This window comes from Dermochelys coriacea, chromosome 8 (assembly GCF_009764565.3).
Source record: "Dermochelys coriacea isolate rDerCor1 chromosome 8, rDerCor1.pri.v4, whole genome shotgun sequence".
In the NCBI taxonomy this organism is placed as follows: domain Eukaryota; kingdom Metazoa; phylum Chordata; order Testudines; family Dermochelyidae; genus Dermochelys; species Dermochelys coriacea.
The window spans coordinates 53,278,978-53,304,705 of record NC_050075.1 but is presented as its reverse complement, the minus strand read 5'-3'; the positions used below and the strand labels follow the sequence as shown (position 1 = coordinate 53,304,705).

At 43.5% G+C, this 25,728-nt stretch overlaps 1 protein-coding gene across 2 annotated transcripts in view; it reads right to left on the bottom strand.

Moving 5' to 3' along the window:
- The window catches only part of XPR1 (xenotropic and polytropic retrovirus receptor 1), a 227,981-nt gene that overhangs the window by 46,186 nt on the left and 156,067 nt on the right, over window positions 1-25,728 (bottom strand). For both annotated transcript variants that reach the window (XM_038412656.2, XM_043491391.1), the window contains exons 5-11: window positions 24,497-24,646; window positions 24,065-24,148; window positions 23,398-23,479; window positions 11,239-11,426; window positions 10,262-10,441; window positions 4,338-4,503; window positions 2,246-2,440 (exon numbers count right to left, since the gene is read on the bottom strand). In XM_038412656.2, coding sequence (XP_038268584.1) covers window positions 2,246-2,440; window positions 4,338-4,503; window positions 10,262-10,441; window positions 11,239-11,426; window positions 23,398-23,479; window positions 24,065-24,148; window positions 24,497-24,646 — 1,045 coding nt within the window. The remainder of the gene's footprint in view (window positions 1-2,245; window positions 2,441-4,337; window positions 4,504-10,261; window positions 10,442-11,238; window positions 11,427-23,397; window positions 23,480-24,064; window positions 24,149-24,496; window positions 24,647-25,728) is intronic.

Here is a 25,728-nt window from a genome sequence, read left to right as displayed (position 1 = left end):
AAAAAGGATGGGAAATTTCTTAGGAGTTTCAGAATTTTCTATCTGAAGGGGAAAGAGAAGGCCTCATTATCACTAATAACCTTCAACCCTCCCCTTAAAATTCTCTACTGACTATGTTTAAGCCCCATTATAATTACACTGAATAGATTAACAATTTCAAATGAAATTTTGAAATGCCTCTCTCACTATCGTAGACAGTGTGTAGTACAGCGCTGTTGATTAAAAAATTGCATTCCCCCACCCAAAAGAAAACGTTTCATATTCATATGAATGGAAAACTGAGTTCTCAATTCCCATTCTTGGGGACAAATCTTACTACTTTTAAATAGATCACTATACTTTATTATGAAAGAAAATTGAAGAAAATCTACTGAACTGATGAAAGTTTATCTGAGCCTGCATCATGCTATACATGAATCAATGCTACAGACTGGTCTCATTTCACTGAGGAGTCATCAGTTGCAGTGGAAGATTCAATCAGTGTCAAAAGTGGGATGAACGGATATCAAAGTTATCAATGAATTTTTTAAAACAATGTTATTTACAGTAATTCAATCCACAGTGCCTCAATTCTACTGTATTCTCTTACCTTTAATAACAGTCACCCTTTTAATAAGAGGTGAGGTAAGAATGTAATTTGTACTATCCATAATTAGAGCCTTGCACGGATACAAAAATGTGTATCCACACATGATCCACAAAAGTTGTCTGTGGATATCCGAATCTGCGGATGCAGATATCCATGGATTTGCAAGGCTCTATTTACAGCTCCATAGTTCACCACGCAGCAGTGACCAGTGGTGCTGGAACCTGGGGGGCCAGGGCACTTCCACTTTTCACCAGGGCGGACCCGCAAGAAGAGAGTCCCCGCAAGAAGAGAGTGAGCCCAGCTGGGGAACCTGCGTGGCAGTGGGGAGCCGCAGCAGACCCTCGACCTGCCTATGGTGGTGGTTGGGGGGGGGGGGGGGGTTCGGCAGCGGTGGCTCAGAGCAGCCCCTGGCCTGTGTCCCTGCCCCCTAGAATCCCCAGCTGGCCGATGGCAGGTCAAGGGTCCGCAACATCTCCCCTCCCCGCCTCTGGCCAGGGTGTGGGGGCCTTGAAGTTGCAGCCCAGCCATGATAAGAGCCGGGCGGGCAGCTGTGAGGAGCCAGCATGCAGCTGCAGACTTTCTACCTGCCCTGGGGAACGTAGGAGCGGTGGGGACACAGGCTGGGGGCTGTTTGGGCCCCCCACCCAAGGCAGGTGGAGGGCTGCTGTGGCTCCCCACAGCTGCCCTCCTGGCTCTTATCAAGGCCAAGCTGAGCTCCGAGGCCCCCGCCGCCAGCCAGAGCCAGATCAGGGAGAACCACGCGGGTAGTTGTGAGGAGCCAGGGTCCCTCCACTTGCCCTGGGTGGGAGACCTGGGGGGCAGGTAGGGGGCTGCTTTCGGCCCCATCCCATCCTGGGCAGGAGGGCGGGCTCCCCAGTCCCCCCCCAACTTTTAGGAGGGCTCCGGCGCCCTTGACAGCGATGCAGGGCTGTGCCAAGCCCCCAACCACCGCCCACTTCTCCCCAGACACCGCTTGCCCCACCATCTGCTCCTTCCCCCACCAGACCTCGTTCCCCACTCTGGGTAGGAAGGCTACACTCCTGGGCCCTTGCGTGTCGCGCCACCCTCTGTGGGGGGAGGGGTGGGAAGCTCAGACACCCCTAGGCAGCTGCAGGGGCAGTAATGCATGCAGACCAGTCCCAGGCAGAAAGTGTCGATAACTACTCTCCGCCTCATAGCATAGGGTCCTTGCTGCCTGCTCATTTAAATTACACACCATACCTCTTTTAAAATGGCACTAGGCTCACTCCCTTCTAGGAGTTGTAGTTTACCTCCTTGGTCCAAGCAAGCTGGGGATTACAACTGCCAGAATGCCCAGTGGGCTATACCCGCTGCTGTGCAATTCAGAGAGCTGAGCTGGAGCCTGGGGGCTGGGTAACAGCCACAGCTGTTCCATTCCGGTGAGTCTGTTATGGCCAGAGCCCTGTGTGGATACAAAATTTGTATCCGCATCTGAAGTGGCTATCCACAAAAATGGTCCATGGATATAAAGCAGATACCCATGAATTTGCAGGGCTCTATCCATAATTCTGTTTTTTCTCTATAAACATTAGCACCTAAAAAGGTCCACAGACAGAAAAGATGACTGAGGAGCAGAGACTGACAAAAGACAGCAGGGGGTTCTGCAAAGCTTTGTGAAATAACTAAATCCAATACCTTTGTGAGTGCTGTAAAGGGCTGCAAATGTCACCATGAAGAAGGTGGTGGAGTATTTGCCAGCATTAACCAGATGGGGAAAGGCCCGTTTGGTGTCACGGTAACGGCGCAGGCACTGGATAAAACGCAACCAAGCAGGGATGCACTGGACAACTGCTCGCACTCCGTAGGAGTAGCTGTTACAAATCTGATCACCTACAAGAGAAGAGATGTTTCAGTGGACATGGAAACAAAATATTTAATTCTTCTCTCATTCCCTTCCAATTGTCTCACTTCCTCTACCTTCCTTGAAGAGATGAGTGAAACTAAGATTTTGGAAGCAGCAATTGTAATATCCTAAGCAATGGTGCAATTCACAATGCTTTGCATTTGCATCTATATTTAGCATTTCAACATTTTCAATCCCACGACCAGGTGTTTCAGTCAAGGGAAGGTGTTCCAAACTCCTTTCCTTCAATAACAGGAGAGATCACTGCTAGGGTTTAAAGAGAGACAGCTTGAACAACACACTGCAGTTAGAAAATTTTAAAACCTATTATTGTTACACATAGCAAGTAAGATTACTATCAATGAAAGCACAGGGGAAAAAAATCTATTGTTTTATTTTATTTACTTTGTGCATTTGATAGCACCGTGTATACTCAATTTCAATGTTTCTCCTGTTTGTGTGGATCTCGCCATGTAGATTTCAAGTTGAATGTGTCCCTTTAATTATAACTATCAACCGATTTGAGTTGGTCTCCTAATATGGTCACATCACCAATTAGCATAAGAAAATCCCATTTTTAGGGGTGCAATGATTTTTGCCAATAAGTAACAGGGAAAAGGCAGAAAAATTGAAGAGTTAAGTGTAAATTCCAAAGTCTGTTACATTCTTACACAAGTAAATATCTAGTCATTTATGGCTTAATTTCCAAAATGTGCTCAGCACACCTGAATAACATCAGGTCATCAATATACAGAATTTGTTCACTCCCTCTGATCGATCAATCAGTATTTCGTCCAGGGGAAACTGTGTTCTTATTCCACTTTTTGGTTTGATGCAGAAAACTTTAGTATACACAATTTCTTGTTTTAAACACTTAAATTTAATTCCAACTAATGATTACAGGGAACAGACTCTTAGAATGCAGCCTTAATACAACCAGGTGGAAGGTTCTGAAGTAGACAAGGCTGGAGGAATAGAAAGTAATGCTAATGCACACAGAAAACTGGCTTCAAGTTCTCTCAATATATGCTAAAGGCCCACTGACAAGATGATTTGTCAGTGGTTGATGGTTAAAATGGAAAGACAATGACTGTGGACTGGTCCAGAGGCATAAGATAATGTTTTGCATTGGGGAAGACCAGAGTTAAAATTCAGATATTATCTCTTGCTCTCCAAGCTGGAAATGATGTGGAGGCAGTGTGCATAGCCCTTGTCTCTCAATGTCAACTGTAATTGAATAATGAATGGCACCAATGAGCTCTGAGAAAGTTCCTGCCATTCCGTCTAGAAGAAAATACAACATTGAAACATAGAACCTGGAAGAAATAGCTTGGAAAGCACAGATCAAACAGAAAAGAACCCACACGAATGTTTTAGGAATATGGAAGACCCTCAGGAGAAGAGCCCTTAGGGGAAAAATCCTCATGAGACTATTTCCCCATAAACTCTGAATTCTTGGTAATCAGCTTTGTACTGATTCTATGAATCACTAACACTAAGCAGTAACAAAAGGCTAATTGTGATTGCATGGTTGGAAAAGAGTCTGAAAAACTGCCAGCCAAGTCTGGAAAACTGCTGTGTCTTTCCTCTGCCGAAGAACACCTCAAAATCTTGGCAAACAAGTTCTGAAAAACACAGGTCATGCCAGTCACAGAAGCAGGATATACCAGACGAACGGATTGGTAAATAGGGCAGTAAGGGATGGGAGAATAAAATTTCTAGGGCTGTGTTTTATGATGGGATGAGTTTCCTATGTCATTGGGAGAACTTTTGCTAAAGGACAGAAATGCCTATTGAAATGTTCAGTTTGTATCAATGTTCCTGGACTGTTGGGCAAAGTGTTCATACATATTTGATACCATCACATCTTCATCACTACTATACCTGTAACTGCCAACAGTCCGTCACTGTTGTCCCACTGGAGCTCAAAACTGTAGAAACAGATCATGTACTCCAGGTCCATAAGTATCACAGCCAAGCTGTTGAGCTGATCGGCCAGCCAGAAATCTGCAAAGCCTACCTTATGGAAGGGGGCTGTGAACACCCGGAACTGGGAATTAAAACAGCATGAAGTTAGCATGAAAGATATTAATAGAGCAAACTGACAGTATAGTGGCAGGAGATGAGACTGTGCTGAATTAACATGAAATATCACACTGCTCACCCCCAAATATCTGCCGTTTCATCACTCCTCCTGGCAGTAGAACTTCCCCGTCACTCACAAGAACTGAGAATAACATTTCCTCTTTCAGACATCTATTTCCCCCCTTTGTGTTCAGTTATTCACAGCCTTTCCCTTCTGGCTGGCCTGAGTTTTTTAATCTCTTCAAAGCGAGAGCCAAGATTCTCCAAAGAAACTCACAATCCCCACTTAAGAGTGTGCTATGTAACCAATCTTTCCCAATCTATGACATTGACAATAGCTTCTGACCCCTCCTCCTCAGCATTTCCAGAATAACCACTTGCACATCTTAGCATGCTTCTTCCCCATTCCACACCTGACACCCACTAGGCCCTGGACCACTATCTTGGCCTCTAATCTGACCTTGACTCAGATTTGTATACCAACCCCTAAGACCATGTGTCTGCAGTGTTCAACCTTAATGTAGGGCCCCCAAATCCCTCAAGAGTTTAAAGGATTATATTAATCAGACTCCCTCTTCATCCCAGCCAACTTTCCCTCCAAGGCTTGACAGCAGTTACACTCCTTTCAAAGTAGGCAATGTTCATGCTCCATTACCTTTGATTACAACTGACCCAGACTGGTTAGTTATAGTAATTAAAAGATAACACCAGTATTGTCCTGCAGTTCAGACATTTATGAAGCTTTCTATTAAGAAAACTTTGGGTAAAACTGATCTGTAGAGGAGTAAAAGGTTTCTACTATTAATATGCAGGGCAGACACTAGAAGAAAACAGTTAGAACACAGCACATCCGGGCTTTGCTCAAGTCTCTCCACTGGCTCCCCATCAGTTTCTGATGCCAGTTTAAGACTTTGGTCCTAATCGTCAAAGCAATTAATGGATCAAGCCACAGCTACTTTAAAGACTACATTTCAGTGTGTGAACTAGACACACAGCTGTGTTCCTCTAGGACAATGCACATCACAAAGCCCAGGAAGAAGCACATGAGAGTTAGGGACAAAGTGTTCTCAGCTGAGGGGTTGAGCTATGTAACAAGCATCCAAAGGACATCAGGAAAATCCAGTCTAACAGTAATTAAGGAACACTGCAAAACCTCTCTTCAAAAAGACCTTTCCACCATAAAAATAACACTCGGCACTGACACCACCTTCTACACAACTAATCCCAATCAAAAAATTGCTGAAACAAGTCAACCTGAAAAACAAACAAATCAAAACCAAATCCCTTATCTCAAGTAGTGTTTTTAGCCCAAAGAGGGGGAAGAAAGAGACACTCTCTATGAAGTCCACTAGGAACTTTGCTATTGTTTTTACATGGAAGGTGCGCAGATACTATGGGGATGGACTTCAGTATAAAAACCTAAGCTAGACAGATACAACAATGGACTAGAATACTCCACCTAAAGTTTATAGCAGACAGAGTGACCAGGCAAGTGTTTTAAACCTCTACAAGGCACTAGTACTCTAATCACTTACACTGGGAATTGAATCATCACTTTCAATATAATCCACCCTTTGGCCATCCTCCTAATCCCAACTGTCCATAGTTCCCAACTGCTTCTGTGCTGTTTGCATCCTACTTCTTCACCCTAACGTGTCTCCTTTTTGCTACTCCACTGACCAGTGCACATCTTGGTATGCAGTTCTGCGTGGAATACTGCTCATGTGCAATAGCCCAGACCCCACTGTGTACCAATGACTACACAGTTCAATAATGAGGCAGGCAGAGAGCACACTGGAGCCGAATAAAGAAGCAGCCGAGCCCCAAGTACACAATCAGGTTTGGGAGAGAAGGTGCCAGAGATACAGGGAGAGGTCAGAGTTTACAGTGTGGTTACAAGTGGGCTTTTCCCAGTGACAAGTACCACCAATCAAATCCACCTTGGCAGCTGCCGAAACTGCCACATTTACCAAAACCAGACCCCAGAGCTAACAAAACCTGTCTCTGACAACATTAAGAAATATTGCCGTGCTTAAAATACTAAGAATAAGACTTGAATTTTAGTTTCAAATATTTGATCACCTTTGTGATTGGACCATTTCCCAGCCGGGGTGAATATGGGCATTCTGGAGCTGACAACTGTAGTTTTAATAAGTGCTGAAGCAGTGGATGTTTCATCCACCTGTAAACTCTTGCTAGATTTCTACATTGCAAAACCAGGTGCTCCTTGGGCTTGCTTATCCACCATGGCACTGAGCAGCTAAGATTATTTACCCTTCAGTAATTGTGATTCTTCAAGTTGTGTTGCACATGCATTCTACCTTTGAGAGCACCTGTGCCTCACTGTGATTGAGTACTGATTTTTTTTTTGGCTAGCAGCTTCTGTTGGGGCTGTGCCTGCACCATAGGTGCCCTTGTGCCCTCTACCCAAGGGTATGAACAGCATTTGCTCCTCAGTTCCTTCGTCAATACAGAATCCCATAGGAATAGGACTCCGCGTTAGCAGGGAAGGAGGGCAGGTCATGGAATCTGTGGGAACAACTCACCTCAAAGAAGCACAGTTACCGTAATTTAAGTAACTGTTCTTTCTTCAAGCAATTGCCCACACTGATTTCATTCTTAGTGACTAACAAGCAGCTGTCTGTTTCCATGGAGTTCGGTACAAGGGGTCCTTCTTGACTGTTGACTGCAGGGCAGCCTTACCAATATTGGCATCTGATCTGGAGGCCTGTGCTAGGTAAATGGGTGAATCGAGCACCACGTCGCTGCTCTACATATCTCAAGTAAACTGCTCGAGCCCTAGCAGAATAAGCCCTAATATGGCCAGGAGGGATCTTTCCTGGCTAACTCATAAAAAATTCTTATGTAGTCAGAGACCCACTTTGATAATATCTGGGTGAACATAAATTGCCCCTAACAGCTATTCTTTCATGTGGTCTGTTTGCTTTTCGGCCTTACATATAGTTAAATGTACTGTATTATTTTGCAACATTAAGGTCATCTTGCATTTTGGTGAGCCATCTCCTCTTAAGAGACCTCAAGCTTGTAGGTGTCAGGTCACTATCCCTTACTGAGTTCACAGCCAAAGTGCTATTATACACAAAGTTTTTGTTCTTTTGCTACAACAGTTTAGACATAGAGATGATTAAATCACTATAACCTCTAGCATGGACACAGGTATACCCATATAAAGATGCTTATAACATATAGCAGATTTCTATAAATTTGGACTGAAATAAAGAAAAACTATTCCGATGCAAGTGCCATACCAATGTTACTGTTCACACTAGGGATGGATTATACCACAATCGATTTCTAAATTGATATAGTGAAAGCGGTAAAAAAGTTGTGTATACTAGCTCAGAGAGTAGTCCAAAGGCACAGAATATACTGGATGAAGCTAATGAAATACATAGTTTTGAATTTGTACCCAAGATAAATAAATGGGACTAAGTGTCTATTGTTAGTGTCAAAATGGGCAATGAGATTTGTGCATGAGAAACCTTTTGTATAAGTGGCTTCTCTCCAAAGTTTCCAAGAAACAGGCCTTCAGATTCCAATTAGTCACAAGGGGCAAGCTTTTCTGATTCATGTAGATGTGTCAATCTCCAAGATTTCTTACAAAGAAAACTATTAATTAGATTGCACCTGTGAACTCTGGTTATTGCAGTAATAATTGCAGAAGTCGCTTTTTTATATTTTAATAGTTTTGCTAGCTCAACTCATTTCATTATTGTGTAACTTCCACCTGCCACCATCATTCCAAATGTAGTCCATCAACTAGTCTTTGTTCATTAACATACACACAGCACTTGCAATGCTTAATGTGAAGCACAATGTGCAATCTGTCTGCTAAGAAGCTGTGCAGGTAACCTGCCATGCATGAATCAGAGCTTGTTATTTCAGTGATGGGGGATTACGGGGGGGGGGTCTCATTTACTACCTTATGGGCACAACTTTGTGGGGTCCTTTGACTTTGTGCAGAATTTCCAAAGCTGCTGTCATTGCGAAGACTTCGAGTGCTTCCTTTCTAGCTCTATCATGCCAATATGTTTCACTGTGCCTATGCTAGTGGTGCCACAATAATGCTATAATTGTGAGACTGGAACCCACACAATCACTCCCCACAGAAATAAAACCGATTACAGTTCCTTTAATGGAAAAAAGTGTTGTATTCCCTTCAAGAACTAATATTGGTCTGGAAAACCCCGCCTTTGTGTCAGAGTGAAATATAATTAGTTTATGTTGCAGAGCATCTGGAGGCGAGAGATGTCTTCTGCTCCTCAATGGAAGGCAAAATCTGAACCAGGATGGACCCTAATAAACTCCCTGCTAATTTATTTCCAATGGGGATGGAGTGTGGGAGGGGGAGGCTGGAGACTAGCCTAGCTTCCCTCAGATAAGGCAGCAGTAATACAGGTGGCCAGGCTAGGGGCTGAAGAAAGGAGGGGAGGAGAAAAGAGCAAAATTGCATCTGAAAAAGCACCCGTGATTAAGAGAGAGGGTGATTTGTTGAATGATGAAAGGTAAAAGGAAAAGAAGGGAGCACAAAAGGAGCAGAGTCTCAGCATGTTAAAACTATTAGAAAATTGAACCCTTAAAGATTAAATAAGAGGTATATAAACAAAATCTGTATATACTTATATGTCTACTTATATATGCATATGCATGTTCATGCTGAAAACCAATTTTATGTCTTGTCTTTGAATTGTTCCAGATAGCACCATTTAAAAAATATTTAGCAAGTGTTAGCAAAACAATTCCACAGAGGAGGATACTCCAGGACCCACCTATACGGTCTTAATCCTCCCTCCTGCAAATCACTCAATATTTTTATAGTGCAAATTGAGCAAAAAATTATTTAGCCAGAAAATTTCAAGTCTTCTAAGAAGCCTTCACAGCAGTAACAGCAAGAGTGAAAAGGTGAAGGAATCAAACTGATTCAAATTAATGTAAATTAAAGGATGTGTGGGCATATGGTGTGGCGGCAGGGGTATATGCATTTTGGGAAAAACTGGCAAGAGATCCCTGGGTCAAGATGGCTGAAAACTATTAGTTTGATGTTTACATTTATAATCTTAATATTGCATTAGCATATGTTTCCATTCATTTTCTTCTGATTTTTGTTACCAGGGAAACAATAGCCAATACTAAAATATTAATCTCTCTCATTCAGAACAAATATAGAAAAGAAATGTTGAAAAAGTAGTGGCAACTAGTTATTATAAAAGGAAAGTTACCTCAGCTATAGTCTGCTACCCATGAATACTCTATTTGAGTATTGGCCCATTTTCAGTTTGGGCAAACAGCATTCTGTCAGCTTTGCTCTGTAGCTCTTTGTAATCTTACCCAAACTACTTTGCTAGGGAAGAGATACAGTGAGCATGACTGAGACATGAGGAAGGCGATATGGTACATTTGTATGTGCATGCATACATCACATATGCTTATTTTTGTGTGTGTGTACATACCCTTGGTATGAAGGGCATAACAGAAATAGTACAAAGACTGAAAGTAATTTCTGTAACTCTATGCTCAACAAATACACTTCTAATTCTTTATGCATGGACTTGCTTGAGTACTATTGAATCAAAGCTGCATAAAATTGTGTGGCATACACTTCCAAGTCTAAAAATTAGTGATGTATTTGGACACACTTCATCTACTTGAGTTCAATTACCCACATCAGTTTCTCTTGAGTCTATACGAGGTTCCAGACTTACCAACAGTTTGAGCAGCCAAAACCGGGACTTGTAATACAAAGTTTTGGTGGGGTTGATGAGGAAAAGCAACATGAATCCATACAAGATGAGTGGGTTCACCTGCATAGGGACATGGGTGAATTTGCCATATATACATGCCAGCAGGCTCAAGCACCACAACATCCCAAGGAATCCAGCAATCTAATAAAAGATGGAGGAGAGAAACAAAGTTAAGAAAATTCTGAATTCCATATTATAGAGCCCAAGGAAGAGCTGCTTTCATCACTATAATCAAATCAGTAACATATCAGTAACCTCCTTTTCTTGACATAAGAACGTCCTACAGGGTCAGAACAAAGGGCCATCTAGCCCAGTACCTGTCTTCTGACAGTGGCCAATGCCAGGTGCTTCAGAGAGAATGAACAGAACAGGAATCATCAAGTGATCCATCGCCTGTCACCCATTCCCAGCTTCTGGCAAACAGAGGTTAGAGATGCCATCCCTGCCTATCCTGGCTAATAGCCATTGATGGACCTATCCTCTATGAATTTATCTAGTTGTTTTTTGAACCCTGTTATAGTCTTGGCCTTCACAACAATCTCTGGCAAAGAATTCCACAGGCTAACTGTGGTTTGGGTGAAGAAATACTTCCTTTTGTTTGTTTTAAACTTGCTGCCTATTAATTTCATTTGGTGACCTCTAGTTCCTGTGTTATGAGAAGGTGTAAGTAACACTTCCTTATTTAATTTCTCCACACAAGTCATGATTTTGTAGACCTCTACCATATCCCCTCCTTAGTCGTGTCTTTTCCAAGTTGAAAAGTCCCAGGCTCATTTATCTCTCCTCATATGGAGGCAGCTCCATACCTCTAATCATTTTTGTTGGCCTTTCCTGAACCTTTTCTTGATAGTTATGTTACCATTCACTCCAAGGCAACAGGTCGATTTATTCTGCTGATGTTTAAAATGCACAGTGGCTCTTGTGGCTGTTCTGCTTACCTCAAAGAGATGCTGATGGGATAAATTGCTGCGGGGATTGAGTTCAAAGATGAGGACATGATTCACTCCAGCCTGCCTCCAGCCATATGTATTGATGCCCAGGAGGAAGAGGAATTCTATCAGGAGAAAGCCACCTCGATAGATTCTCACTAGTGGCCACACATTTGGTCCCTCTATAAAAAACACACCTGCCAGAGAGAAATTAAGTGCATAATGATATCATACATGCCATGTTGCAGGCCAAAACAATTCTCTGCTTCTTTATGCTGATCCTAAGGTAAAGAGCAGATAATATATATACCCCCACAAAAAAGGGGTAGTACTATTAATCCAGAGCCTTATAGTCTAGCTAGTAGAACACAGTGGGGAGACAGGAACCTTTGCCCTAAATCCAGATTGAAGTTCTGACTCGCTTTGTTCTTGGGGATGGGAGAAGATCTGTCACTTGACCTCAGCCAAACAAGAGAAGTTGGATATGGTGGTCTGAGTTTCCTCTTTTTGGCCAAATGATCAAAGTTAAGCTTTATTTGGTATTAAACAGTACACCCATCTTTCCAAGCCTCACCTCATAAGTAAAATTTAAGATGGTCAAACATCAGGGATTCATAGATTACACCAGAAGGAACCATTGTGATCATCTAATATAACTCCTACTGAATAGCACAGGCCATAGGACTTCCCTGAATTAATTCCTTTTTGATCTAGAGCATATCTTTTAGAAAAAAACCCATTCAATATTAGGTTTCCAGTGATGGAGAATCCACCACAATCCTTGGTAAACTGTTCCAATGGTTAACTGTCCTCACTGTATTTTAAGTCTCCTTTTACCCCAGTTTGCTTCTACCCCAGCTTAGAAGAAAATATTACATTTTTGTATGACTACTTCTGAACATGCCAGTGATTACTAGCTCTGCTCCATCTCCCACTCAGGCCATCAGCAACATCCTACTCCCTTACTGGTAGGTGTCATGTGAAACTGAAGCATTGGTACCAGCAGGAATTGTAACTAGAAGAAGCTGAACATTCTTCCAAGTTTGTGGTTAAACGAAAAATTCTCAAAGCCTCATTAGTTCTCTGCAAATTGAGGAACAAATATTTTAGCCTCAGACCAAGCCAATGAAATACAATACACATTATTTAAACCAGGGCTAAATCTGTCTATTCACTAAATTCAACACACTGTAGTGAGGTTGGTGAAATGCAGATTGCCATTTGAGGTGCAGTAAAAACACATGAGTCTCCAAAAGTTTGTATGACTGAACAAAGGGAGCAATCAACTCTTTAAACTAGAAGCTTTATCTTTGTCCAGCCCAGGCAACCTTGTAAAATTTTACCCTCCTGATTGCCCAAGGCAAGGTGGGTTACTGATGGGTGAGCTAAATTGTTTTTTTTAATCAATTTCAGTTTCATTGACTATTCCCTTCTCCCTCCTGCTCCTTTCCAATCTTTTATTTATTTATTTTTAATAGAAAGGCTGGACAGGAGCACCCAATTTAACTTCTCTGTGTCAATTCATTTTTTTCCACCACAATGTCTTTTATTCAATTCCTCTCTAAACTAAACAGCTCCAATCTTTTCAGTCTCTCCATATGAAACTCTCTCTAATCATTTTCATTCATCTGACCGACATTCATATTGCTTGGAATTACTGAGATAGAAATTATGGATAAGGAGGAATTATTCAAATACTGTCCCTTAACATTATCGCTCTTGGATATAAATTTAAATAGGTTTCAGGTAACACAGAGCCAAATCAGCAGAAGTCTAATTAGCAGTCAAAAGGATTTTACTAAAAATGTGCTGAAGAGGCTGACAGCTAAGTTAGTTTATGATAGGACAGTGAAAATATACATCTGAACTTTATTTTGAGCCAGGGGCATGCAAGATCGGGGGCTGCTTGCAAATAAAGGGAGGAAACAATTACACATAGAAAGGGACAGACAGTGGATATCAACCTGTTTACTCTGGGCAAAGCAGACCCAAAAGTATTAACTGGAAACACTATGAAGAATAAAAAAAGAAAAGGAGTACTTGTGGCACCTTAGAGACTAACAAATTTATTTGAGCATAAGCTTTCGTGAGCTACAGTTCTCCTTTTCTTTTTTGCAAATACAGACTAACACGGCTGCTATTCTGAAAACTATGAAGAATGATGATGGAGCATCATGAGAATAAATTGCACTTATCAATTCTTGATAAAACGCAAGGATGAGTGCGGATCTTGCCCCATTAGGTGTACCAGAGCTAGGACAGAACCTGACAACCACAGGCGGGAGAGAGTTTAAGGGGTCTATTTGTTAAGTCTTAAAAAAATCTAATTGCCATGAAAAATTACAGCATCATATAAATAGTGAAAATTGTTATGCATCAGTTTTCACCATTATTTTCTGCATAATTTCAGTTGGCCTAGGAGTCAGTCTCTGCCTGTATTGAAGAAGGGACAACAAGTCTGACAACAAATCAAGAACAGTTTATTGGAGATCTAACCAAAAACCACTTTCAACCATTTCCTTTTTATTTCCAGTGTTATGGATGATTCTGCTCATGAAAATGAAGTACTACTAGGACTGGCCTGAACTAGACAGTGTTGTGGGCTGATAACATGTAAAATCTTCCCTATATTGCTCTGTCAATGCATTCTAAGCTTGACCTACAACTCTGTTGTTACTGCAGTCATGACTTCTTGAGATGGTCATTTATTAAGTACGGATAGAAGATTATGTTCTCAACAATGTAGAAACATTCATATACTTGGGCAGCACCATCAGCCAGGATGGTGGAGCAAGCCAGGATATCCAGAACAAAATCAATAAAGCCAGGAACACCTTCAGGAGCTTAAATACAGTCTGGAAATCATCAAAATACAACACCAAAATCAAACTCAGGATTTATCAGAGCTCCATACTTTCAACATTCAAGAATGCTGGGGAATGAGAAGGTATGACATGTCCAAACTGTCTTCATTCCATACAACCTGCCTCAGAAAAATCCTCTGTATCTTTTGGCCCAGAACAATCTCAAACCAAGATCTATTGACACAATGCAGCCAAGAGGATATGAGCACCATCAGTGCCAGGAGGCGGTGGAGATCGATTGGCTCTGCGCTTCAGATAGAAACTGATTCCATCACCAGAGTAGCAATAATATGGACACCTGAAGGCAAGCGAAAACGAGTCCACCCGAAAACAACATGGCAAAGAGCTGTGGAAGCCAAGCTGAAAAGCCTGGGGCACAGCTGGGGAACCATTGAAAAAACTTGACAGAAAACAGAGAAGTGGAGGATCTTCGTTGCTGCCCTAAATGCCAGAGGCGTAATGGGAACATGATGATGATGTAGCACTTTTGAGGTGTGTGTAAATGAAAACTAGTATAAGACCACCATGATAGTGTTTACTGGTTACCCCCAGATTTCTATGGTCAAAGACTGAGTTGAAAGGCTTGCCTTACTAACCTGCTATTCACCTCACTCTAATACCTCAGGTTAGACCAATTACTAAAGTCAACAATAACACGTATTTAGCTGTTACACCTTCATCAACTGACACTTGGTAGGCAAGTTAAAGCTATGGTACAAGAGGCATTCAGTATGTTAACAGTTGAGAGGTTCTCTCTGTTCTGATGCCCCCAAGAGGGTCACAACCTGTTTCAGTTCTATTCTATTCAGGTTCTGATATTGCATTTATCAACATGCAATTATGGATCTCTCTCTTAGAAATCCTGTTCAAATATGTTGCAAAACGTAAGTAATTAGAGTCAAGATTTTTCTCCTCCCCAGGAACCTCCTATCATTTGAATGCTCTAGCTTTATCCCTGTACTCTGAAAATGTACAAACTCTGAATTAGCAACTTCACTTCACTAATGTATTAACAACTTCCATATTCACTAACATCTTATGAGAGATGCTAATATAGAAAAGCTAACACCACATGGATATTTCATGGTATCCAAATACACTGGTCTGTTCTATAACCATCTTCCATATTTTTATGAGTGAAGATGACCCTTGCTATAATAAGAAAAATTGCTAGCCATGAGGCATTGTGTAAAACTGTACTTATTAATAAGTAACAAGCCAGACCCCTGCTTCAATATACTTTCAAAGCCATATAGGCTTTCAGGAGCTATAAAACATTAGATACTGCAGCAATCAAGATGTGACATGGAAAGGGGTCATGCCCCCATAGGAGTTAGTGAACGACAGTCTACCCTATTAAAAAGACTCTCTCTGATTCCACTTGCGATAGCTGCAACCATTGTGGACTCCAGGTTACTCAAAAACCCAGCTCTCCAGATGCTGTTGATTTTTTTAAAATCAGAAGGTACTGGTTGGTGTGTTTTGTAATTGAATTTCCAAGTTCTAATGCCTGCCTTGAGGAATTACAAATTTATAGCCCTGACATCTTGTTTATACCAAGCAGACTCACAAAACACTTTGTTAAATGTCAGCAAAGGAGCAATTTTTAAAATTAACTTTATACCTGCAAATACCCGTACAATATTTATTTTCCCAATATTTGTAGAAACTCATAGGTTTCAGGTCACGTCTCCTGATGGAAGCACACTAATTCACATCAGTTTTGGTGCATATTTTTGACGATAAGGATTGTGGTTATGAATTCATTACTATCATTATGATGTTTTTTCATTCTGAACATTGAAAATACACCAATTTCACATCTCAAGATAAATACAAACACACAGTTGGCTTTAATGGTAGTCACAGCTCTCACAGAGATCAAATATGCAAGCTATGGACAGAAATGTGAAGACAATGCATGAAGTTGCATAAACACACACATTAAAAGAGACCCCTTGACACACAGAGGGTGATAATAAGAGGAGTTTACTTACCTGAAACTGGAGGTTCTTTGAAACGTGTGGTTCCTATTTGTATTCCAAATGTGAGTGCACATGCACCAGAGCCAGAAGGTTTTCTTAGCAGTATCCCTTGACCCACATGTGCATCATGCATCCCCTTGTGCTTGCAGCTGAGGGTACAATAGGCTGGGTGGAACAATGCTTCTCCGTGACCCTCTTTCCAATGAGTAGTCCAGTCCACAGCAGAGGGGATGGAAGATGGGTATTGGAATACAAATAGGGGCCACGCCTCTAGAAGAACCTCCAGTTACAGGTAATTAACCTCTTCCTCCTCTTCAAGTGATGGTCCCTATGTGTATTCCAAACATGGGTGAGTAGCAAGCAGTGATCAGTGTGGAGGTAGGTGCAAGGATACGAGAGGAACTGCAGTCTGTAGTATGGCATGGCCCACTGCAGCATCCACAGCTGCCCCTTGGGCGACGGCATAGTGGGATGTGAATGTGTGTTGCTGCACGACAGATGTCTTGCCATGATGTCTTGCCTTGCCTGTTAGGCAGGCCGATGTGGCTGCTTGCATAGCGTGTGCTGTGACACCATCACGCGACAGTACATTGGATAGATTCACTGGGAAGAGAGGGTTTAGCTCTTGGACTCGTCGGCAATGGTTACAAATATTTTCATTGATGGACAAACGGCGTGAGTCCTGTGGAGGTAGAATGCCAGTGCAAGGTGGACAACAAGGGAGTGCAGGATCCTGTCCGCATGGGACAGAAGACAGGTAGATGGACACATTGATTGAGGTGGAACGCTGACATGACCTTGGGGAGGAACTTAGGGTGTAGCTGTAAAGAAACTATCCTTGTGGAATATGGTACACCTCTATCCCGATATAATGTGACCCGATATAACGCAGGTTCGCATACAACGCAGTAAAGCTCCAACACGCTGCTCTGAGCAGCGTGTTAAGGGTGCCGGACTGGGGCAGAGGGGTTGGATAAGGTGCAGAGGGTCTCGCGGGCGGTCAGGGGTTCTCCCCCCCCAGAGTCTGGGAGGCAGGAGCTCTGGGGGGGCACTTTTGGGGGCCCCGCAGCCCTCTCCGCTTCCCTCGCCCCAGCCCCAGCCATGTCGCTTGGGGGAGGGGGTTTGGGGGAAGTGATCCCCCCGCACTCACTGGCAGAAGCGGAGCAGCCCGGCCCCAACCCCCTCCACTCTGCCAGCTCCCAGATATGGCGCTCCGTTTCCCGCTGGAGGTGAGTGTGGGACCTTTCCCCAACCCCCCCCAAGTGACACGGCTGGGTCCGGGGCAAGGAAAGCGGAGCGGGCTGGGGCCACATCGCTCCGCTTCCCTCTGCAGGTGAGCACGGGGTGGGGTGTCCTTTTTCCAACCTCCCTGCACTCCCCGGCGGCGGGAAGCAGAGCGGGCTGGGGCCACACTGCTCCACTTCCTGCTGCTGCCAGTGAGTGCCTGTCAGAGGGCAAGGGGTGTGGATACGGGTCAGAACAGTCAGGGGACAGGAGGTTGGGTGGGAGGTGGGGTCTGGGGGTGATTAGGGACGGGGGGTCTCTGGAGGGGGCAGTGTGACAGGGTCAGGCCAGATGGCTACAAGAGATGGTCCAAGGTAGATACATTAGTTCTAGGTTAAGTAGGTTCCTTTTCCCTGGGTAAGATAACAGGGACTATTCCAGAACACTCAGGAACTTTCTATAACTAATTGAGATAGGCAGGCTAATTAGGACACCTGTAGCCAATTGGGAAGCTGCTAGAATTAATTAAGGCTAATCAGGACACCTGGTTTAAAAAGGCTGTCACTCCAGTTAGTGAGGTGTGCGCGTAAGGAGCTGGGAATGAGAGAACGTGCTGCTGGAGGACTGAAGAGTACAAGCGTTAACAGACATCAGGAGGAAGGCCTGTGGTGAGGACAAAGAAGGTGTTAGGAGGAGGCCAAGGGGAGATAGCCCAGGGAATTGTAGCTGTCATGCAGCTGTTCCAGAAGGCACTCTAGACAGCTGCAGTCCACAAGGCCCTGGGCTGGAACCCGGTGTAGAGGGCGGGTCTGGGTTCCCCCCAAACCTCCCAACTCCTGACCCAACACAGGGGCGGATTCCATCAGAGGTGAAGTTCTCTGAGCTGGTCCCCGACCCACATGGTGGATCAGCAGAAACTGCGGGGATTGTTCTTACTCTTTTTCCCCATGCTGGCCAGTGATGAGGTTATCTGAGTGAACGGCAGATTTGAGCCATGAAAGTGGCCAAACTGAGGGCTGCCATGAATCTTTGAGGCGAGCAAAATCTGCCAATAAGTGCAGGACCCACCAAGGTAGAGGAGGAACTTTGTCACTGCGGTCAGGGAACAAGGAACGGGGGGGAAGCAAGTTTGATATAATGTGGTCTCACCTATAATGCGGTGAGATTTTTTGTCTCCCGAGGACCGCATTATGTCAGAGTAGAGGTGTGTGTGTGTGTGTGGGGGGGGGGGGTCAGCCATCATGGCCCCAAGTTCACTGACTTATCTAGCTGAGATAATGACCACGAAGAACATCACTTTCATGGAGAGATGGGAGAGGGAGCATGTTGCCAGTGGCTCGAAGGGTGGCTTTGTGAGGGTGGAGAGAACAAGGTTCAGGTCCCAAGGGGCTGTGGGCTTGAGGACTAGTGGGAAAGTATTGAGGAGACCTTTCATGAAACAGATAGTGACAGGGTGCATAAACATGGAGGCACCATCCATAGGAAGAGGGGGAAGAAAAACATTAAGTGCTGCCAAGTGGACACGTATAGAGCTGAGGGCAAGGCCCGACATTTTGAGATTGAGAAGGTAATAGAAGATGACAGGTACGGATATCATACTCAGTGGATGGTGATGGCAGTGAGCCCATGAGATGAATCCTTTCCATTTAGCTTGGTAGCAGGCCCCGGTGGATGCCCTTCTGCATGATAAGGATGTGTCACACTTGGGTGGAGCACGCTCTGTCTACTCCCGAGTCCCATCCAAAAACCAGGCTGTGAGATGAAGAGGGCCTGGATAGGGATACAGGAACCAGCCCCAATCTTGTGTAAGGAGGGCACAAAGACGGAGTGGAGTACGGGCAGTGTCTCTGAGAAGGCCATGAATCAAAACTGACAGGGCCAGAATGGGACTATGAGTATTATGGTAGTGCAGTCCCGGTGGATACTGCATAGCACTTGTGGGAGGAGGGGAATGAGGGGCAGGCATAGCGGAGGGGAGAAGAACATCACCCTATGAGTCCTCTGATGGTTCCCCTGAAACAATAAGGGGCAATTTGCGGTTCTTGGGGGTGGCGAAGAGATCCAAGCATGGGGTGCTCCACTTGTGGAAGAGCTATCAAAAGGTTACACTAGCAATTCTCACTTGTGGTTGAGGTACAGAATCCTGCTAAGCACGCCGGACAGCAAATTTTGGGTGCCCAGGAGGTATGTCGTTTGGAGCTTGAATTCACTAGATTGTTAAGTTAGGTGTTAGTGGCATCTGACCTTTTATTTTATAGTAACCAATTCTGATGTGTGCGCCTCGTTACTGGTATCACTTAAAATCTGTCTATCTTTCTGTAAACTTATTTTATTGCTTTATCTAAACCAGTGTGGTTTTGCCTTGAAGTGTTTGGGAAACTTCATTTGGGATAACAGGATCTGTGTGTATCATTTTATATTACTAAAATGACAGACTTTATATGAGCTTCTATTGTCCAGGAGAGGCTGGGCAGTACAAGCAGCACCTATCTAGGAAAAGTCTGGGACAAGGAGTTTGCAGGTGCTGCCCTGCAGTATGATTAATGAGTGGCAGGCTATAACACTCATACAGTATAACTGGGAGTGATTTACATGCTGGAGGCTGTGTGGGGGTAGGCCAGGAGTGGTTGCTCTCACAGTGATGCAGTGTAAAAGGCAACCCAGGTTGGAAAATTGAGGGAACACAGCTGTCCATAAGTCCAGATTGTACCCTGTGTAATGTCACAACATTGACATGGAAGTAGACGTCCTTCATGTCGAGAGCCAGGAGCCCGGCCTGGTTTGGGAGGAATGGGACAACAGATGCCATTGTCATCATACAGAATTTGGATTTTCTGACATAGGTGGTTGAGAAGGAGGTAGCACCCTCCACCCTTCTTTGGGATGAGGAAGTATGGGGAGTAGAAACCTCTCCCCATGTACGGAGGTGCTACATATTCCATAGCGCCCTTTGTAAGAAGAGCATCTGCTTCTTGTTGGACAAAATGCATTGATGGGATCTTGCCCCAGTTGTGGGCGAACAGGGCAAGACAGTCCCCAAAGACAACATGGGGCTCCATGGGTGGCAATGAGGAAGATTCACAGTTCTCAACCAATGCATCACAACTGGGGCCTTGGTAGTTGGTGGGAGAGGGTCGAGGAGGTGGCCGTGGCTGAGACTTGGAAGCAAGGCCACTGGAACCCTGCTGTCTGCATGGGGCATCCTGTTATTGTTGGTAGTAGGCCAGGTAGGGCATGTGTGGGTTGGGACAGAACTGTTGGCGCTATTGCCTGCTCCACTGAGCTGGGTATAAATCCCTAGGGATTGCAACATGGCCCTGGAGTCATTCAGTGAGCGAAGGGACTCGTCCGTCTTTGCATAGAACATTTTGTCCTCTTCAAAGAAGAGGTCCTCGATAGTAGTTTTGACCTACCAAGGAAAGCCGGATGACTGTAGCCATGAGTCAGAGTGCATGACTATTCCTATTGCAAGGGAGTGAAAGGATGTGTCTTCCACATCAACCATTGCCTGGAGGCCCATCTTGGCAACTAGGCATCCCCTCATCCACCAGTACCTGAAATTGCTGCTGTTGGTCTGGTGGCAGTTTGTCCCAGAACTCTGCTAGCCGCACATCGTTTTTAAAATATTTGGCTAGCAGAGCCTGATAGTTCATTATGTGAAATTGTAAGGCTGTCGAGGAACACACCTCTCTCCCCAACAAGTCCATATGTTTAGCCGTGCAATCTGCTGGTGTCGATTTCTGCGGGTGCTGGCATGGCCGTTCAGCTGCCGCGTAGATGACAAGAGACCTGGGGGGTAGGTGGGAGAAAAGAAAATCTGCTCCCAGACAAAATACCTCCGCTCTGCCCTCTTAGGAGTGGGGGCACATGAGGAAGGGTGTACGACACTGCCTGCGCTGGACTGAGAATGGCCTCGTTAATACTGAATGCAACTCTAGATGGTCCCTGAGGCTAGAGAATGCCCAGGAGCTCTTCAAGCAGCATGGAGGTGGTGGCGGGATGGGTGATGGGCATCAGTGAACGGTCCAGATGGGCGAGTGCTGGGGTGGCCAATGGCACCATTGGATCCTTCTTGCACCAGACTTTTCCCTCCCCACCCTCGGAACCTTGGGCACTGGTATAGTGGTTTCTGCATGCAACGTCTCACCAAACCTTGACTGGTTCGGGGAGGAAACGCTGTGTTTATGAGCACTCTGCTACAGGGACCTGCTCTTGTGCCCGTGAGAGTACTTCTTACTCTCATGCCTGGGCTCGTTCTTCATCAGTGGTACTGCTGGATCTGGGGCACGGGAAGTGGTCAGAAGGGCACTCACTACCGGTGATGATTGCTCTACCAGCGATTCTCACGGTCCCAGATCCAAATGCACATGCAGCCACATTGCCTCCTGAACCAGGAACTTACAGAGGCAGAGCTCCTGAGCTTCTTGGGTCTGAGGTGGGAACGATTTGCAGATAGAGCAACACGCCGTGATGTCAGCCTCACGGAGGCAACAGAGACACCTCTGGTGCTTGTTGCTCACAGAGAAGGAGCATGGGCAGGATATACAGTTCTTGAACCCCAGCACGCGGGGCACAGTCCCCAGGGAGGGGGGAGACAGTCTCCAAATGCAGGTGACTAATACTAACTACTACTAACTCTAATAATTCTATATACAACTATCTAACAGCAGAACAATTATGTACAGAAAAAACAAATGAAATCTTTTCTTATTTCATAGTTTCTTATTAAATTTATTTTCATAAATCATAGTTTCTTATTAAAAACTAAGAGCACAAAGGAACAGTGGGTCCCAACTCCCAATGTACAGAAAAAAGATGAAATCATTTTTCTTATTTCATAGTTTATTACATTTATTTTCATAAATCATAGTTTCTTATTAAAAACTAAGAGCACGAAGGAACAGTGGGTCCCAACTCAGGCCACATGACAGTAAGAGGGAACTGGAGAGGCATCGACCCGCATGGGTTATTATACCCCCTGCTGCAAGCAACCACAAAGGACACTGCTAAGAGGACCTTCTGGCATATGGCACGCATGCACACCCACATTTGGAATACATACAGGGACCATCGCTCAAAGAAAAAAATTGTATCTATCATAGAAAAATAAGGAAAGCAATTCAGCAAACAGCTTCCAAAACGCAAACATTTTATCCTGAAGATGACTGGATTCAATTTTAAAAATACCTGATTAAAAATTATTTTAAATTGAATACATGGGCTTTCCCTAGTGCAAAGAGATATCGGCTGATTTGCTAGCTGTTTCTTTTGCATTATTTAAACAGACTACCCCTCCACTGGAGACAAAAATCAGGCCTTTTTGTATGCAACCGAAAAAGCTCCTTGCAACAAGGCAGAATTCCCACTCTGGACCAGTAACACTGGCCTGATTTCTACTGTTGATGGTTGTGTGTAATATACCACAATAAGTAAGGGGGTTTTACGTTGACGAGAGGAAGCAAACCAAAATAAATATAAAGCGCAGGTGATGTGAGGATTGATTGCCTTTTGCACTTGTCAAACTTTACCAACAAAGCAATATACCATCAGGTCAGCCCAATAGGGACCTGGCACTGAAATCCCAGAAATTTCAGTAAGAAACTTTTTAAAAGGATGAAATTGCATGGCATAATGCTGCTTGAAACTGGACCCTCAGTCTGTGAACCTGCAGCTTTACAGCAAGCAATACCAATTCCTTCTTCCAGTGAATAAGTAATATACAAAATATTCATCCTAAGAGCACCCCAGGAGAGATAAAATGGATGCAACTGTCAATGACAAAAGGTCCAGAGGACACAGAAGTAACAACATTTGCATGAGATTCCACCAAGAATAGAAGTAAGAAGCAAGTATAACTACAGCATGTTACAAAAGCATTTCCTACATATGGGAAACATGGGAAAGGTATTACATATCATTGGGTATAACCAGTAGCTGACTTGCTTGGTTTGACCTAGACTACCAAGCCTTCCTACTAGCAATGTTCTGACAAATTCAGCCTTGTTACTACTACTCATTCAACACTTATAAGGTAATAAAAGCAAACCTACAATCAGGCTCTGGCGGTCATTTGGATCCAAGATAAGGATACCTACCTGAAAGTATGACAGTGATGTTCAGCACAATGAATATGCCACAGAACAAGCCAACCCTGAAAGTGGTCCATGCTGGCGCAGGCTGTAAATAGAACAATAGTTGGCTTAAGGGCAGAATACTAATTTATCTGCAATGCACATTCATTTTCAGAATAAATGTCATACCAATTAATGTAGCATTCTACCCTATATTCTAATACCTCCTTCCCCTGTAAGAGGAAGTTTCTTAAATCCTGTAAGTACAACATAGCACCAGCCTAGATCATTATGCAATGTCAGAACAGAGCGCCCAAGTGTATTAATACCTTCTGAGAAATCTGCCAAGTCTTTACACCAGCATTCCAACACAGAAGAGCACAGCCAGAACTATCTATACTAAGAGTAAGTTTGAAAGGCTAACATTTATTTCCCCATATTTTTTGCCTCTCCACCATTACTTTGCCTTAATACATTAGCACTTGCAAAGCCATTTTCAAATCTTCTGAGACTAAAGTAGGTTACCTTTTCTAACCACCAAATAATTGAAGGCGCTGGTCATCTCTCATGACAGGTAGAAACACCCATTTCTATATATTTGCACTTTTACATTCTGCTGGGGGGTTGGATTGTAATTTACACATCAGCTAATCTGAGAGGAAAACAGGAATTATGGAATTTAAATTCTCACCTGAGCAGCTCCCAAGGGTGGGACACGTAAACGCTTCATGGCCTTCTGTCTGTCTCCATCTTCTAACTCATTGGTCACCACAGTCTATGGGCATAAATCACAAGAATTTAATGCGGGGGTCTACCCAGTGAAAGAGAAAGTGACTGAGTGATGACTCATAACAATGATGTGTAATGTATTACTCTTAACCATCACTGTAATTTCACATAGTGAAAGTTAACAGCTGAAACCAATGTACACACAAACCCGCAAACTACAAGTGACCAACGCCAGAAATTAGTGGCTCTTTCAAATCAATTAATAGCTGCATTGGTAATTAAGGAATTTATTCACAAGACAGTACAGGAGCTCAGGGTTATTACTGGTGAAGGGAGAGAAGAGCATTGTTTCTCTACATAAAGTGGAAGTAATAGACGGTTCAGCATTCTCTACCTCTGTTTCAGAGATGAGCTGGTTGATTTTCTTGCAAGTATAGAATGGTGCCACCTCCACATGGGCCACCCGCCAATCTGCACCCCGGGGTGTCTCCAAGATCTTGTCATGCTTCTTCAGGATCTTACGGAATCCTGTGAAATTCAGGTTCTAGAAACAAGGAAAAAAACATTATTTTTTAGTCTCAGCTAACAATGAAGAACGTTGAAATCTGGTAATATTCCGGTGATAGCGGAGAAGGAACAGTCAATAAGGGTTGTTAGAGATCCTTTTGGATAAATATTTCAGGAGGGTTATTTGGTCTATAGAGCTATTAAACAAAGGAATAAATATTTATTCAAAAAATAATAGTAAGATTGTATGGATGGAGAACATGAAAAATATGAAATTATTTGTGGAGAACTTAAGTCTAATACCTTATTCAATCTCATAATAGTAATGTATGCAATACCAGCATTAGTCTCCAAGGTGCCACAAGTACTCCTTTTCTTTTTGCGAATACAGACTAACAAGGCTGCTACTCTGAAACCTATTAAAATAGAGTTAATCAAAAAAGACAATGTATATTCAGAGAAAAGGGTTGAGTCAATACCATCCAATATACTCATTTGCACAGATGTTTCGAAGGTTCAAAAGCAGCAGATGATCTGAGAGTGCTAACCCAAACACAGAATTACACCCTTTTTTTGCTTAGAAATGAAACAGATGTTTATATATAAAACAAGAACACAATTAAGAGAAAATCTATAGAACGAAAGTGATCACAATTAACTATAATAAAAAAGTATGAGATAAAATGGACTAGACACAGAAGAATATGAACATAACACACTGAACCTTGTGGAACATACATTATTTACTCTGCAAAGTGAAGTTGCTGCCACCTCTCCTTCCCTGACCAAACAGGCAACCTTCTGGATGAAAATTCACTGTAGATAGCTAAGCTTTGGCTATACTGAACGCTTTTCCCACAGTAATTTTGATTCTGATGGTCTGTTTGTACTGTCTCAGGTAACAGTAGCTCATTCAAGTATGGCCTGTGTACCATATCACAGTTTGTCTATATATTGACAGTTGTTATTTTGAGCTCTTAACCGAAATTTATACGTACAGAAAGTTGAAAGAGGGTAATTTTGTAAGAACAAAGTTGCTTTTAGCTTCATCCTCTTATCCAGGCACCCACTGCCCAGGCATCACACCTACTTGTCTTTTGGGGATTTTTTTCTCCCTTT